Here is a 14,130-nt window from a genome sequence, read left to right on the forward strand (position 1 = left end):
GGTGAATGCTCCTAAACTAATGTTACTAAGTATGTTAATTAGTAAAATATTGACTTACAATACCACCAATACTACTACTTTCTGTATTTGCAGGCACTTGTAAAAGTATTTTTCTTTAGCAGAGAGGGTAGGATTCATAAGCTGTAAAAAAAGTCAGAGATCTCTGGCAATTGCCTGTATTTTCACAAAATGCAGGGGAAAAGAAGGAAGTCAGTCACATGAGCTGCTCTCTGAGCACACGTGTCTTCAGCCCTCACACCAGAAGGGAACACACTCCTGGCCAGTGAAAGACAGGTGTATCTTACTCAGCATTTTCTGAACACTACCCCACCCAAATATAACAGGGCTATAAAAATGCTTACTTCACACTATTTGTTTTAATGCAGATGGACAGTTGGCAATGTATTCAAACCAGGAACATTTTAAGCATAGTTGTGACAATAGAACATGATATAATCCATACATGTCAGTTTGACAGTGAAATACTTTGGATCAAAAAAACCCCCAATCCCCAAACCAAACCAAAACACTGGTCTATTACGTTTTGGGTTGGTTTTTTCCCCACTATATCACCCATTTGATTGTCCAAAAATACACTCTTTCTAGACAATGTATTAAGAACACAAGATATGCTGGAATAGGCAAAGATTATACCCTTTTTTACCATTTTAATAGAACTTCTTGATTTTTCTTCCCAAACATTACTGCTCAGCTCCATTGTGCAATGAACATTTGTTTCTCTTTCATAGGATCCAAACATAAGTAACCTGAAATAGAAAAGCCTATGGTAAGAATTGTCATACTATTACATATATCCCAGATACCATATTATCTTTACCACATTAAACTTACCAATCTTCATTTATACACTCTATTATTATTATCAATGTGTACACCCAGAGAAGTCCATACAGCTTCACACCAAAGGAAAGGCACTGCCACCCTCTAGTGGAAGAACTCCATAAATATCAAATATAACAAAATTTTTAGCTAGGGGTCTTTTTTTTGGTTTTTTTTTCGTTGGTTGGGCTTGGGTTTTTTTGTTATTGTGTTTCCCTTTTCTTAAATAAAGTGGTCGATTGGCAGACTAGTATTTTTCCAAATTTTTTTTCTTTTTAAAAAAGCAGTAACAGCCACAAGTCTTCCATCTGAGTCTTGAACTTCACAATATACTGGAGCTCTTCTTGGTTCAAGAGAATGTCACTATAGGCTAAGTCAGTTTACTACTGCTTACGTTCCTGTTCCACTAAACTGAGATCCTCTTATAACTGTAATTTTTTGTAATACTCATAACAAATGAAAGAGCCATTCCTGCATAACTCCCTATTCCAGAAGGCTACAAAGCTTTTCAGGTAGGTATCAGTACTGCTATAAAAGAAAACCCAATAACTTTTAAGCTATAAAACAGCAATAAAGTTGTACACAGCTACTCACAGTAGCTGGAAGCAGATAAATATTTTGGAATAAAACTTCAAACAAATCTCACTCTTTCAAAAGAGCTGTTCGAATTTAACACACAAACTTTTCACATACATTTGACAAGGACAGTTTTTAAGCTTTCATCGAAAGCATCTTATTTATGATTCTGATATGTTAAACAACTCTTTAGACGATAAAGACAAAAGCTGACAGAAACCCACGTCGATTTCCTCTGTTTATCTTGTTGTTAAACAATGTTTCTAGGTTAAATATTTATGATCGAAAAGTGCCTAGCCTACCAGGTGGGGAGATATAAAGTAAACATACTTGAAAAGTAAGTTTCAAGTAAAGCTACTGAAAACTTTCTCCAACAATCCGAAATGGTAAACTAAAGCCAATCCCCAAGGGAAAACACCTCCCTGGCTGCAACAGCTCTCTAGCTTGCACTGCAGCAAGAAGAGGTAAAAAAAATATTTCTTCTGTATGTCTCTCCGAAGAATTGTTTAACAGGTCTTTAACTGAGTACATGAATGCATGGAGGAGATGCTAGGGGAAGATCACATTTGGGTTAGTGTCCAGCTTGACCACCAGCACTTGTTTGTCTAGACGCTCTTGATATGATCACCGTAAGCAGAAATCCAGCCTCAGAATCAACTGATTAGGTACTTTGTGAGGACAAGACTAAGTTTGTTCAAGGTTACTTGAACAGATGAACTCACGCCACCTTTGCTTATTTTTAAGCCATCCCCGCCAGCTCGCTGTGGCTTTTCTGTTCTGCTTTTAGTAGTTGCTTTAGAGTAACGCAGGGTTTCATCAGTGCCTCACTGATACCAGACAGTTCATCAAAGCTTTTCCACAGCTGATCACTGGTTGCATACATTTTAGGTTCTGGTCACCTAGACACACCCTCAGGAATTTCGCAGGGGTAATAACTGTCTCTCTAAAATATCAGTACAGTAGCCATTTAGCTGTCCTGTACTAGTGGCAACTAAGAACAACAACAGGAGATACCTCAAAATGGGAATAAAACATAATTTCCAGCCAGAACCGTAACATATGGTTATATGGAAACAATGGAAAAATAACAAGGAAAACAATGAGCCATAACAGGATTTCAGCTTACGATAGGTTACCAATACACAACTTAAAGAATGTATCACAGGACAGCAAAACCACACATTTAAGTTTTAAAGAGCATTTCATGCTGGAGTTTGGAATTCAATTTCCAACTTCAGAAAGACAATGGGGAAATTTTAACAGCTACTACACTAAGTAAATTTTTGTTTGAATAATACCTCCATTAGCATGCAGAGGTACTGTATTCTGTGACACAGGTGAAGATAAAGGCTGACATTAAGATTGTGTCACAACACATTCAACCAAAACAACCGGACGTTAAGGGGATCTATCCTACAGATTGAAAGTTTATAAAATCTGTATGAAAGACAGCCAGAAACAAAGTTTATAACTCCAGCTATAATTAAATCAATAAAGGAACGTGATTAAATTACCACCTGAGTGATTAAAATATGCATACAGAAAATGAATTTCTACTCCTCCTCCAAGTGCAAAATGGATGATTCCCTGAAGCAAGCATGAGGCAGAAGAACGTAATTCAACAGAGTATCTATCTACAGATATGAACACAGTTGTTTGTAGCTGTCCTACTTAGCCTGAGCACTACAAGAACTTCAAGACATGAAGTGTTTGCCCACTGATACAAAACAATTGAAGTGCATGGAGGCTGTGGGTCAACACAACTCTCGAGCTGAGAGCTTAAAGCGAGTCTTTATAGTCTTCCAGAAAGAAGGATGAATAACAAAGGCTATCAAGTTTCTGCTTTTTGTAGGATGATGATGAGTTACTGACCTGCAAATTAACAAGAATCTGGTACAGGCAAAGTACTCGCCAACCTTTACGTATGTTTTACATACAACCAGGTACGTAAAAGCAAACTATTTATTTCCTTTACAATCCTCTCCTAAATTTTTAATTTCAACTGTGGCCTTTGTATTTGCAAGTATTCCAGGAGCTAAAAATAAGCAGAATTTTCCCCCAAATTTTAGGAATGTCAAAAGCAGATTCAATATTCACATACTTAAAGGTGACACTGCTGCACACTAAAGTCCACTTGAAGATAAAAGTAAAAGAACACATAAAATTGCAAACTGGAGTCTCAGGTACACTCTATTCTACTAAATAACTATTCTATAATGTTATTCTATTAAATAACTAAAGAAAATTTCCTTGTTCACAACGGTTACCTATTGAAACAAATGCTAATCTAGAAAGCCCACCTGATAAACTCTGATTATATTAGGCGAGAATACTCTTCCAAAACTGTTAAATGCTTTAAGACTTTTTTCACAGTGTATCTTCTCAAAGCAATTAATATAGCAAAATTTAACAGCATGTCACTTTATTTTTCCATTTTCCTTAATAATTTAAGGTAAATGACAGATAACTGCACTTTTGCAATGACTGAATTCTGTGAGGGCATTGCACTTGTTGAAAATACAAGTTTTCTTGTACAGGTCAGATAAAAATTTGCAAAACATATTCCTTATTATTTACACCAAAGTTCCATCTTTTCATGAATTTCATTTTAAATATGTGCAAAATTTAATTTTTCTTTCAATAGCATGACAGCAAGGAAATTAATATGGTCAAGCCTGCAATTAGAAAAGGAAGTAGTGCAAGAAGTGCAGATATTTAGTCATGTGAAGACTATGATGATATTTAAACAGATATTTACAACATTAAAAAAATGTTTGCTAAATGTTTTATTACTATAGTTTCACCACTGTTTTTCAGACCTAAGCAGGAGAAGTAGCAGAACTCTGTTACCAGACTAGACTGGTAGCAGTCAAGAATCCTATTCCAAATTCTGTACAGAATCCAAGGAATGGCTACTGTACTGACAGGGAATATAAAAGCCTTCTGGTGCACTGAGCAAAACTGAAAAAACACACAGAAATGAAAGTAATCTTTCATTCTGCAACAAGAATGATCACCAAGAAAAATTTTCAGGTCCCTGTGGCAGATACGAATGAAAAAGTTCTGTATTTCAGCACGCAGTGCTGCACTGCAAAAGAGCCATTGCGAATGGTCCCAGGCAACCCTCACACCAGCTCACGTATGTACAGTGGCGATTAAAAAGGGAAATTTTGTCATTGTTACTTTTGTATATATGGCATATTTCTTCTTTTACAACAAAAATCCTCTGTGTCTTTCAGCTTCTACCTCATCAGTATCTGCCAATGCAAAGTAATCAAGAATATTTACTCACAGGGGGACTGTACAAACAGCAGTTGTAGTTTAGTTCAAAAAAGGATGAGACACCTGGAAGATCTGAGGAATTACTATGGAACCAAGAGTCAGACATCTAAATTGAGAGGTGTTTGTTCAGACATAATTTTCAACTGTGTGTTGAGAAATTCCAAGCTGCATAAACCAGTCTGATTAAGTCAGACCTGAAGCTTAAAAGACCTGACAAGCCAGTGACTGCATCCTCTCCCAGCCATCTGATAAGCATCTGTGACAGCTGAAAACACTTGAGTGGTCAGAGGATGATATCAAACTGAGCAATCTGGCTTCTAAATGTAGTGGAAAGAAACAACACTAGTGATATGTTCGTGATGTTATACAGCATTTCAGATTCAGGAACGACATAGTATCTAAAAGATTTCTTTCCAAACCAAGAACCACTGCATACAACTTAAAGTAGTTATTTTGGGCCCTCTTACAACAAAAATGAACACACTGCTGGACTGAAATTGGAGACTGCCTATGAAGAGAGATCATGAGTGCCCTTAGTACGGGTAAAGAGGAAAGGAGCCAAGGATGCAGAGTCACTTAGTGTTCTTGGATCCTTCAACAGAAAACATATCAACAAAGCTAGGCAGACAGGTAAGCAGCAATTGTATTACAAAAAATAACCACTGCTGTGGCCCACACAATCCTCAGAAGCAGAAAAATATCTTCTGGAAATCCATGGCATGGATAAACAATGTTAGTACAGCAAACAGTTCAGACAGTTGTACAAGGCTACAGAAAGAAGTGCAAAGAGGGGCTCATATGGTAGTATAAGCAATGAAAAGAACAAGTTTTTTAAAAAAACGGTCTTGCTGCAAACCAGAACAGAACGACACATGACTAGATCAAAACCTGAGCACTACTTGGATAAGATCCAACATAAACCAAGAACTAAAGTCTGACACACAAAAAAAAAAACCCAACACACCACACCAAAAAACAAACAAGCAAATGAAGAGTCCACACACCTTTTCTTCAGCTTTCATGAGAATAATTTTCTCTTCAATGAGTGAAGGAAGTAGATTTTATTCCTTCCCATTATTTTGTTCAAAACAAAGGCAACAAATAATGCCTTATAAAAGTTATGTGGATTAATTTAAGTAAGACTGAGTGAAACAATTATTTCCCTTCACTTACAACATAATACAATAGGATAATTACAACACTTATACTGTCCTGGAAAGAGTGTGCTGAACAAAACCAAAAAAACTCAACCACCAAATAACAGGAGGCATAGATTAACTTGTAACCAGGCAAAATTCAGCAGAAAGGCAAATGCACACACCCACACAAAACACAGAAGTGCCTCAGAAACTTACTGCAACTTCATTTGACCATTTTTACTTAAAAAAAATACATTTCCTGATTAGAGTGCAATCACGACACAAAGTTGCTATTTCATGAATCAGAACATGCCTACAGCTAGCAAAAGACCACAAAACATACCTTGTACATTCAATTAATGTGACTTTTAGTCGCCCTTCTGTCAATAGAGAATCCTGTATACAGAGGTCTCTATCTTCATATTCATCGGGTGGCACTACTTGAAATGGAAAAAATGGCTTGAACCTGAAAAATGTAGAACAGACTTATCTTAATTCACATTACATAAATAACACTAACACACAGAAATAAAAAGTAACAGGATTACAAAGAATCTTTAAACACACCTAGAGAGAAATACTACCATTCCTACATATTTGTTAGTCAAAAGTCACAAGCAGAAACTACTGAAGATTTTTGAATGCTGAAGACTGGAGAATATATAACAAAGATTACTTCACAGGAATAGATTATTTGAGTTATAGTTCATAGTACTGGTAATTTTGAGAAAGCAGGAAGCTGATCAAATCACAGAGTGTGTCTACAATTGCAAACGTGATTTAACACAAGAGTCCTTTTGTAGTAGATATCTTACCAGGTTTTTAAACCCATCTGCATAAAACATCACAGCATTGAAAGACAAAAACATACTATGACCCTAAAGTGTAAATTTTTATGACACCGCTGTACTTGGAGAACTGATGCATCAATAAACAGTACACTTTAGTTACACAGGTTGATACTTCTCTCATTTTATGAAAAACATTCAGTTGCTGTTTTCAGCCAGTCTTCTTCAATTAAAATAAAGATACAGGTATTCTAAATATTTGCCCCGAGCTTTATTTCCCTCATCACAGCATGTGATTTACAGGAAAAGCAGTTCATGTTCAAGATACTAAGTGTTTTACACACATTATCTCACCACATAATTCTCTCTCTTTGATTAGAATATGCAGAGTTATAAATACCGATTTCGTTTTTAAGTGATAGTGCTTCAGTGTCAGACACAGCCATGATCTGAGGGAAGGAAGGAGGGGGAGAGGCTGCACAGCTGCTGGCCCACCACATGGCAGACACACACATGCAATCCTAACAGTAAGGGCCACAACCCTGCAAATAGAACGATAACATGGGATCTGCGTGAGCATTTTATATAAAAGTATATGAAAAAGCACTTGCAGGGTATTCCTTATTTCTGTTTTCCTGTATTGCTGTCATTTCCAAGCACTGCCCTGTGCCTTGGTTTCCATGCTCCGTTACTGACACGGCCTCCCAATGACTATTTCTGTTGAGAAGACTCAGAAACAGCAGGACACGAGCACCACTGCCTGCAGGATGTATCTGCCATTTCATGAGAAAGAAGTCTTTCATAAGTACTGTTTGCTCAGAGGCATCTGCTTGTCACATTCGGAGATCGCAATATGTTCAGGAAACAGTCACATGGACCTGAACTGAAGAGTTTCAGAAATTCAAATAAATAATTAAGTGCCCTTTAACTGTCAGCACACTCTCTGGGAGGGAGCTCAACACTCTGATTCAAGACACTTCGTTTCTGTATGAGCACCAGCCTCGTACAGAGCCATGAGAAAGACATTTCTTTTGTTCTCCTTGTGAATAAATACAACTCAACACGCCAGCCATTTTCCTGAAATCCAATTCAACTTCTAACTTTCATTTGGTTCCAAGTTTCTCCCTCATTAACTCCTTCAGGAAGGAAACTGTTTTGATATTGGTCAAGTTAAAAAAAAATAAAGAATCAATTTTGAATACTTCATTTTTTTTATTTTTTTTATATCTGTATATGAGAAATATGAAGCTTTTAAGTCACACTGGCCATGGTTTAGGCTTATGAGTATACCATGAACAACCAACTCAAAATATGCCTTTTGCATATACTATCTGGTCTGATATTTTACTCTTAATTTTCCTTTATATTTCTTGAATTATTAAAGAAATAGTAAGCATCACAAGGGTGGGGAAAATAGCACCAAGACAACCCACTGTCTTCACTCCCCAAGACTTACTGCCATCACAGTGCACACCACCCCACGTGTTCCTCACTTTAAGCACAAGCGAGGGTACTCTGTTCCTTTCAGGAATTATTTTACCACCTCAGAGTACAGATTTAGCTCAGATTTTGTTAGGCAAAAATGAGTTAGGCAAGCACACTGGAAAATAATGCCAAATTCTGAATTAAAAAGTACTTGCAGGTTTGGGTTTTTTTCAGCACAAATACACAACTTCTCAATTAATACCAGCAGCTACCCATATACCTTCTCTCAAAATCTATTTAAAAAAAAAAATATAGTCTTCCACAGGAACCTCAAACTAATGACCACCATCAGAAGCCTCAGTGAGCTACTGTTTCAGTATTTCTGGGAGGCAAGAACAGGCAAAGAGAGAAGATCCAATAGGTTGCCATCATCTCTTTGAATTTCTGCAAATGCCAGGCTTAGAAGTGTTGGTATTGATAAGGTCTTTCCCGTATATGTACACCATAAAACAGCCTGCAGGCTATTTAACAAAAAACAAACCTGGACAAATTATTTTCAACACTGAAAATAAGAAAGGAAAAAAAAAAGCAAAATAACAAGACTAAGATACGTCTGCATCCTTATTGGAATATCTACCTACATACCCAAAACAAGTTTCATCTCTCAAGACTTCGGAACAAAGTCGTAAGTACAACACACACTGCAATTTTTTGCTGCAGCACAGAATGATGAAATAATCCTCAGACAAGCTGTTTGTCTTGGTGAAGACAATGTTTACTATAATTTTGAATTCTATTTTCAAAACAGACTTTTTAATTAATACAACAATGAATAAAAGAGGAAAAAATCCAAAATACTGATGTAGTTATAGACAAGAATATGCAAAGCACTTAGTGTATGCTGGACTTCGTGCTGCACTAGTTAAATTTTCTACAAATATGGGATTAAAAAGCAGTCTCAACATAATTTTTAATTTACAAGCACTTATGTTCAAATTCTTATCACTGCAACTCATTTGCAAAATCCTTAGCAAAAAACTTAACGTGTTACCTGTTTCCATTGGCATTAGCAATATACAAAGAGCTAAATATCCCACGGTAAATGCATTTTTAATATTTAAGTGCTGCTCTGAAGCTTTCTAATTTTTTAACACAGCACTTATCTATTTAAGGTAATTTACTAAGTTTGTACATTTCCAAAATTGAACATCCCACAAATTACTATTTCAAGCAGATTTTAATTACCTATTAGGTAAGTGAACTGTTGACAGACTACTTAAGTACAAGATAACCCAAATTTATTTGGAAAGACTTTTCCACCAGGAACTGGTGAATTAATACAGGCTCAGATGGCAACAGCTGGTAACATGGCGAGACTCTGTTCCCTTGTGTTCTAAACCCACATACAGGCAACGTGCAATCCACAGACATAACCAAGTCAGGCATCACAGGTTCTACCATCTTCCTCCCTGTGGCAGGGAAAGCCTATGAGCTACCCTATCTTTTAAACAAACACAGTCACCAATAACAAACAGCACTCTGAGAACTGCATTCTTAGAGCTACCGCTGCTGCAGTTCTGTTCAGTCTAGCAGAGTGCTGCAGAACAGTGATGGATGTTCTCTGCTCTGCGGAGAGCCAGACTCCCCACCTCTGCAATGTCCGATTTTCCTGCTTGAAAACAATCATGTTGCTAGACAAAATGGAATCGTGAAGTATTTACAGTAGGGACAATAAAACACACTTTTAGTACGAAAGCAGGACTGTATTTCATCATATTAAAGTACCAAAAGTAGGCTTTTACCTAATAGTGCCAACAACACAATTCAGTGAATGAGATTCAAACTCTATTCCCAAGCTCTGCAGACTATGGTACCTTTGATGATTCAGAATCTTCCTGTCCCAAACTTTCCTACGTAAAGGAGAGATAAGTATCCTATCATCTTGGGTTCATCATTATAATGTAGAACTTTATTGTAAATATTGTATAAATAACATTGCTGCAACTTCTGTAATAGCTTTAAGAGTGTATTTTGTTACCCTCTGTTTAGTCCATCTTTAAAAAGCAAAGTCCACCAATAAATGGCTTAGAGAAATTCATGACACTGATGAAGAAAGAAAAGATCGTGTAGCCTACCAGTAAGCCTCTATTCACAAAGTCAACAAAGAAACCTTGAGAGCAAACTTAATCCCTCAGTTAATCTCCACTGGTCTCTGCCCTCATCACAAGAGCCATCCCAGGATCTGGCCAGTTCTGGTAGGTTGCTCTTGTGAATCCAGGGCTCTCACTTTGGAAACCCTGAACAAGAAAAAAAAATAAATGTGGTTTCTATTTGGCAGTCTAGCTCTTTAAACACTCACCCACTATTCTCAGCTACCTTTCTTAACTTCAGCTGGGAACCAAAAAAGTTAGTGGGCCTCCACCAGTGGAGAACAACTGCTTTGCAGTGGGTCCACTCACCCTGCTACAGCCTGAGAAAAAGATTTTAAGCCAGGGCAATGATGTGGGGATATTGAGGAGCTGCTCCTGACAGTACAACAGTTGAGAAAGTGTTACTAAAAAGGTACTTAAAAGAAATATGGTGTCTTTCTAAGCACTGCTGAGCTGTTAGGTTCTCCAAGCCAGATTTTCATTGGACCTATATTAGACACCTTTCAAGTGGGGTCTAATGCTGCCATCTCCTTTCATTCAGCAAGGTCAAAAGACCAAAATTCATGTTCATGTCACAGGATCTTAAGCTGCAATGCAGGATTATACCAACTCAATATATATATACAAAAGCTTCCTTTGCAATTCCAAACCTGTGAAATGATACCAAACAACTATCAAAATTAAAGGCAGATTCTGTGCGGGACAGATATTACTGTCTTTAAACTGTATTTGTTAAGCCTTTGTAAACGTTTCATCTTTTCCAAAGGAACATCATTGCTATACAAGAAAACAGACACCTTACACCCCCTGCCCCAAAACCCTGCTTGGATATGGCATGGTATTAAAAAAAAAAGTGGTCTTTAGAAGTGCCTTATGTTAGATGCTTATAGTGTGTTTTCAATTAATTTTTAAGTTACCAGTCTCGCCACTAGAATTTTTCATCTTATTTGTCCAGAAATCTAAAATTCAGATAGCACACTTAGAGAAAATTATAGTTAAAACTGAACATTTTAACTTAATAATATGAAGAGGAATATTCAACAAACTTCATGTGAAATTTTAGCAAGTGAAAAAAAAACTATAAAAACAATATTTAAAAAGCTGTTAAGTAGCAAAAGTGTTTCTCAAGAAATACCACAAGACACAAATACAAAAAAAAAAAAAGTAATTTCACATGAGGAATTAGGTCAGATGACTACACTGAAAGATAATTAAGATAGTCAATTAATACACAGGATTAAAGTTATACTCTAAAATAGCTTAATACTGAGCTCTTACACATAAAAAGCACAACAAAAATGTTTCCAGACACTGCACAGAGCCAGTATGTCTCCTTCACATAAAAGACTTCTACACCCTATTCATGCTACGACTCACGAGCCACTTCGGTGGCTCATTTGCTCTCATCTCATCATTACCTCACTCAAAGTCCAGATCAAAACTGCATCTAAAAAAAAAAAAAACCAACACAAACGAAAACACACCAAACAAATCAATTTTCTTCCCTTCATTTTGGGTGTTTTCAGTGCCTGAATAATGCTATTCTTCCTTCCCGTTACCACTTCTATGGGGGAGGAACTCACCTACTTGGAACAAGACTGCAGTTCAGTCGTTTAGTTTTAGAAATGTCTGACCTATATTCCTATTATATTGTATTCACTGTTCTGTGATGACTGTTTTGTGGTCCTTTAGCCAAATTTTAACAGAGAAGAGGACAGAAGTTAAATTAACCTATTACCTAAATTAACAGCTCCCACCACTACCTACTTAACTACAACATTTTTAGTTGCATGAGGAACTCTATTTAGTGGGGAAGAAAAACCAATTTACCTGGCCAAAGATAACCATGCGCTTACATGTTTCTGTTCATTGCAGCAGTTAAGAATATCCAGAATGAGTGTAAAAACCAAAAAAAAAACCCAAATTTGTTGAAGAGCTAAACACAGACAGGCACAAACTTCAAAAGCTCTCAGTACTCCATCTCATACTTGAAGAAGCACAAAGACTTACAGCTTCATTTCTAAATGCAGGAGCCTAGGATTTTGCAGAGCTTTTGCCAAGGAGCAAGAACACTTCTCTAGAATAAGTTCTGAGAAAAGTTTTAAATTATTCTCTGGTTTTATAAAGGAAGATTGGTATCTAAAACAGTGGTGTAAAAATTAGTGGCTATCTGTTTAAGACTAGATTAATCACTTGTATTATATGAATTCCAGCACTAATCTACTGCCATAAAGATTAAATATTGTCAGGTTTATAAATTTTTTAATCGTGTTATATTAATTGGGCATTAAATCTTAATAAACAAGGCACAGAGACCTTAAATCTCAGAAGAGCCCAACAGCTAAAAATGCAAATCTCTTTAGCATTGCTAATTTTGTTTACCACTTTAAGCAAAAATTAAGCCAAATCTGAAGTCAGACTGCGTTTAGTAAACCATCAGTTTACTTTTGTAAATGCTACTGTATCTGAAGATTCTAGTATCTAAAGTATTTTTGAAGAAGTAACCGCTGAATTTATTTTCAGTTTTGGGAGTACTCAAAAGGTTCAACCATAGAACGGAATTCAGTCATTTTTAGATTTCCTTTATAATCAGATTCACAGAAATACAAGCCAAGCACTTGTAAAGAGTGTATATTTCAAAAAGAGTGATTGACAGCAGATATTTTAAGTCATAGAAAAGTCCTCTACTCTTATATTCTGTGTATTTAAGATGAAGTTTACTTCCACAAAAAGTCTAAAATATTACAGTCCACTCCTAAAAAGGTATGACCACGTTAGTAAGATTTTAAAAGTATTTATCAGCTAACGTTTAATATTTTTAGCTTTAGGTATTATAATGCAATCTTCATTCTTCACATTAAGATACAAAAATGGAACTCATCTTTATTGTGAAAGAAATCGGTACTTTTTTTTTTTTTGTAAAAAGAGTGCCTTAAAAAGAAAACTACTGCCACAATAGGTTTTGCTAAAGCAATTCTCCAGCTTCCACTGACTTCACAAGGAACAAAGCTGTAGAACTGCGTCAGTATACATATTCAGGCAAGTTTCATAATTCAAACTATACTCTTATTCAGTTGATTTCAGCTTTACACATATCCATGAAAATCTGGCTTACAAACAACCTGAAAAACATTGCAATAAGAGAGTAGATTTATTTTCTAGGAAACGCTATGGAAAACTGCAGATCAGTTCTAGTACTCCACCCACTGCATTACAGGATATTCTGCCACAGGCATGTGGGAGGCTCATACACATAAGTTCTTAATATATGAACAGTCACTTTTTAAATCAAGACCTCAAAAAAGCGCAAGGATTTTATTATTTGGGTTTTTTCTTCAAAGAAGTTTCACATATTTCCAGATTCTTAAACTACAGTCTTCTTTCTTAGGGTGAAATCAGCACCTCTGAAACATCTCTTGAACCAGACACTCAAGACAAACACTTGTACAATTTTAAGACCCATTCTACAGGAACAAATAAAAAAAACAAATGTAGCTCCTTCCAAAAAGATAGTATTTTTTTCCCTGCTTATATGACAAAAGTAATTGTAAATACAGCAAGGAAAGTCTTAAAGATTTGCCCTTGCTGCCAGTATCAAAATAGCCACAGGTAAAAAAAATCTTGAATCAGGCTTATCAAAACTACTTTCTTATGAGCACAAACAACATCCATTTGACCATGCACAGACTTCTTTGCATTTCAAGAATACTAGTTTCCCTAATTCCAAATTCCATAAATACTGAAATAGCTTGGTTAACTTAGTGCAGCCAATGCCTTTTTGATCTCCGAATTTTCATGTGTTTTGGCTTTTTTTTTTTTTTTGTGGGCTGTTTTTTTTTTATATTGTATGTGACCTAGCTAAAGCCAACTGCTGGTTCAAATTGAAAGAGAGATCAAAATCCTACTATATATCAGTCTCAGACAGGATGA

General features: G+C 36.2%; 1 protein-coding gene across 1 annotated transcript in view; it reads right to left on the bottom strand.

Moving 5' to 3' along the window:
• The window catches only part of PDZD8 (PDZ domain containing 8), a 59,445-nt gene that overhangs the window by 32,648 nt on the left and 12,667 nt on the right, over positions 1 to 14,130 (bottom strand). Inside the window, exons 2-3 of the mRNA XM_005229773.4 lie at positions 6,181 to 6,303; positions 665 to 767 (exon numbers count right to left, since the gene is read on the bottom strand). Of these exons, the coding sequence (XP_005229830.2) occupies positions 665 to 767; positions 6,181 to 6,303 (226 nt within the window). The remainder of the gene's footprint in view (positions 1 to 664; positions 768 to 6,180; positions 6,304 to 14,130) is intronic.

This window comes from Falco peregrinus, chromosome 1, assembly GCF_023634155.1.
Source record: "Falco peregrinus isolate bFalPer1 chromosome 1, bFalPer1.pri, whole genome shotgun sequence".
Taxonomy (NCBI): domain Eukaryota; kingdom Metazoa; phylum Chordata; class Aves; order Falconiformes; family Falconidae; genus Falco; species Falco peregrinus.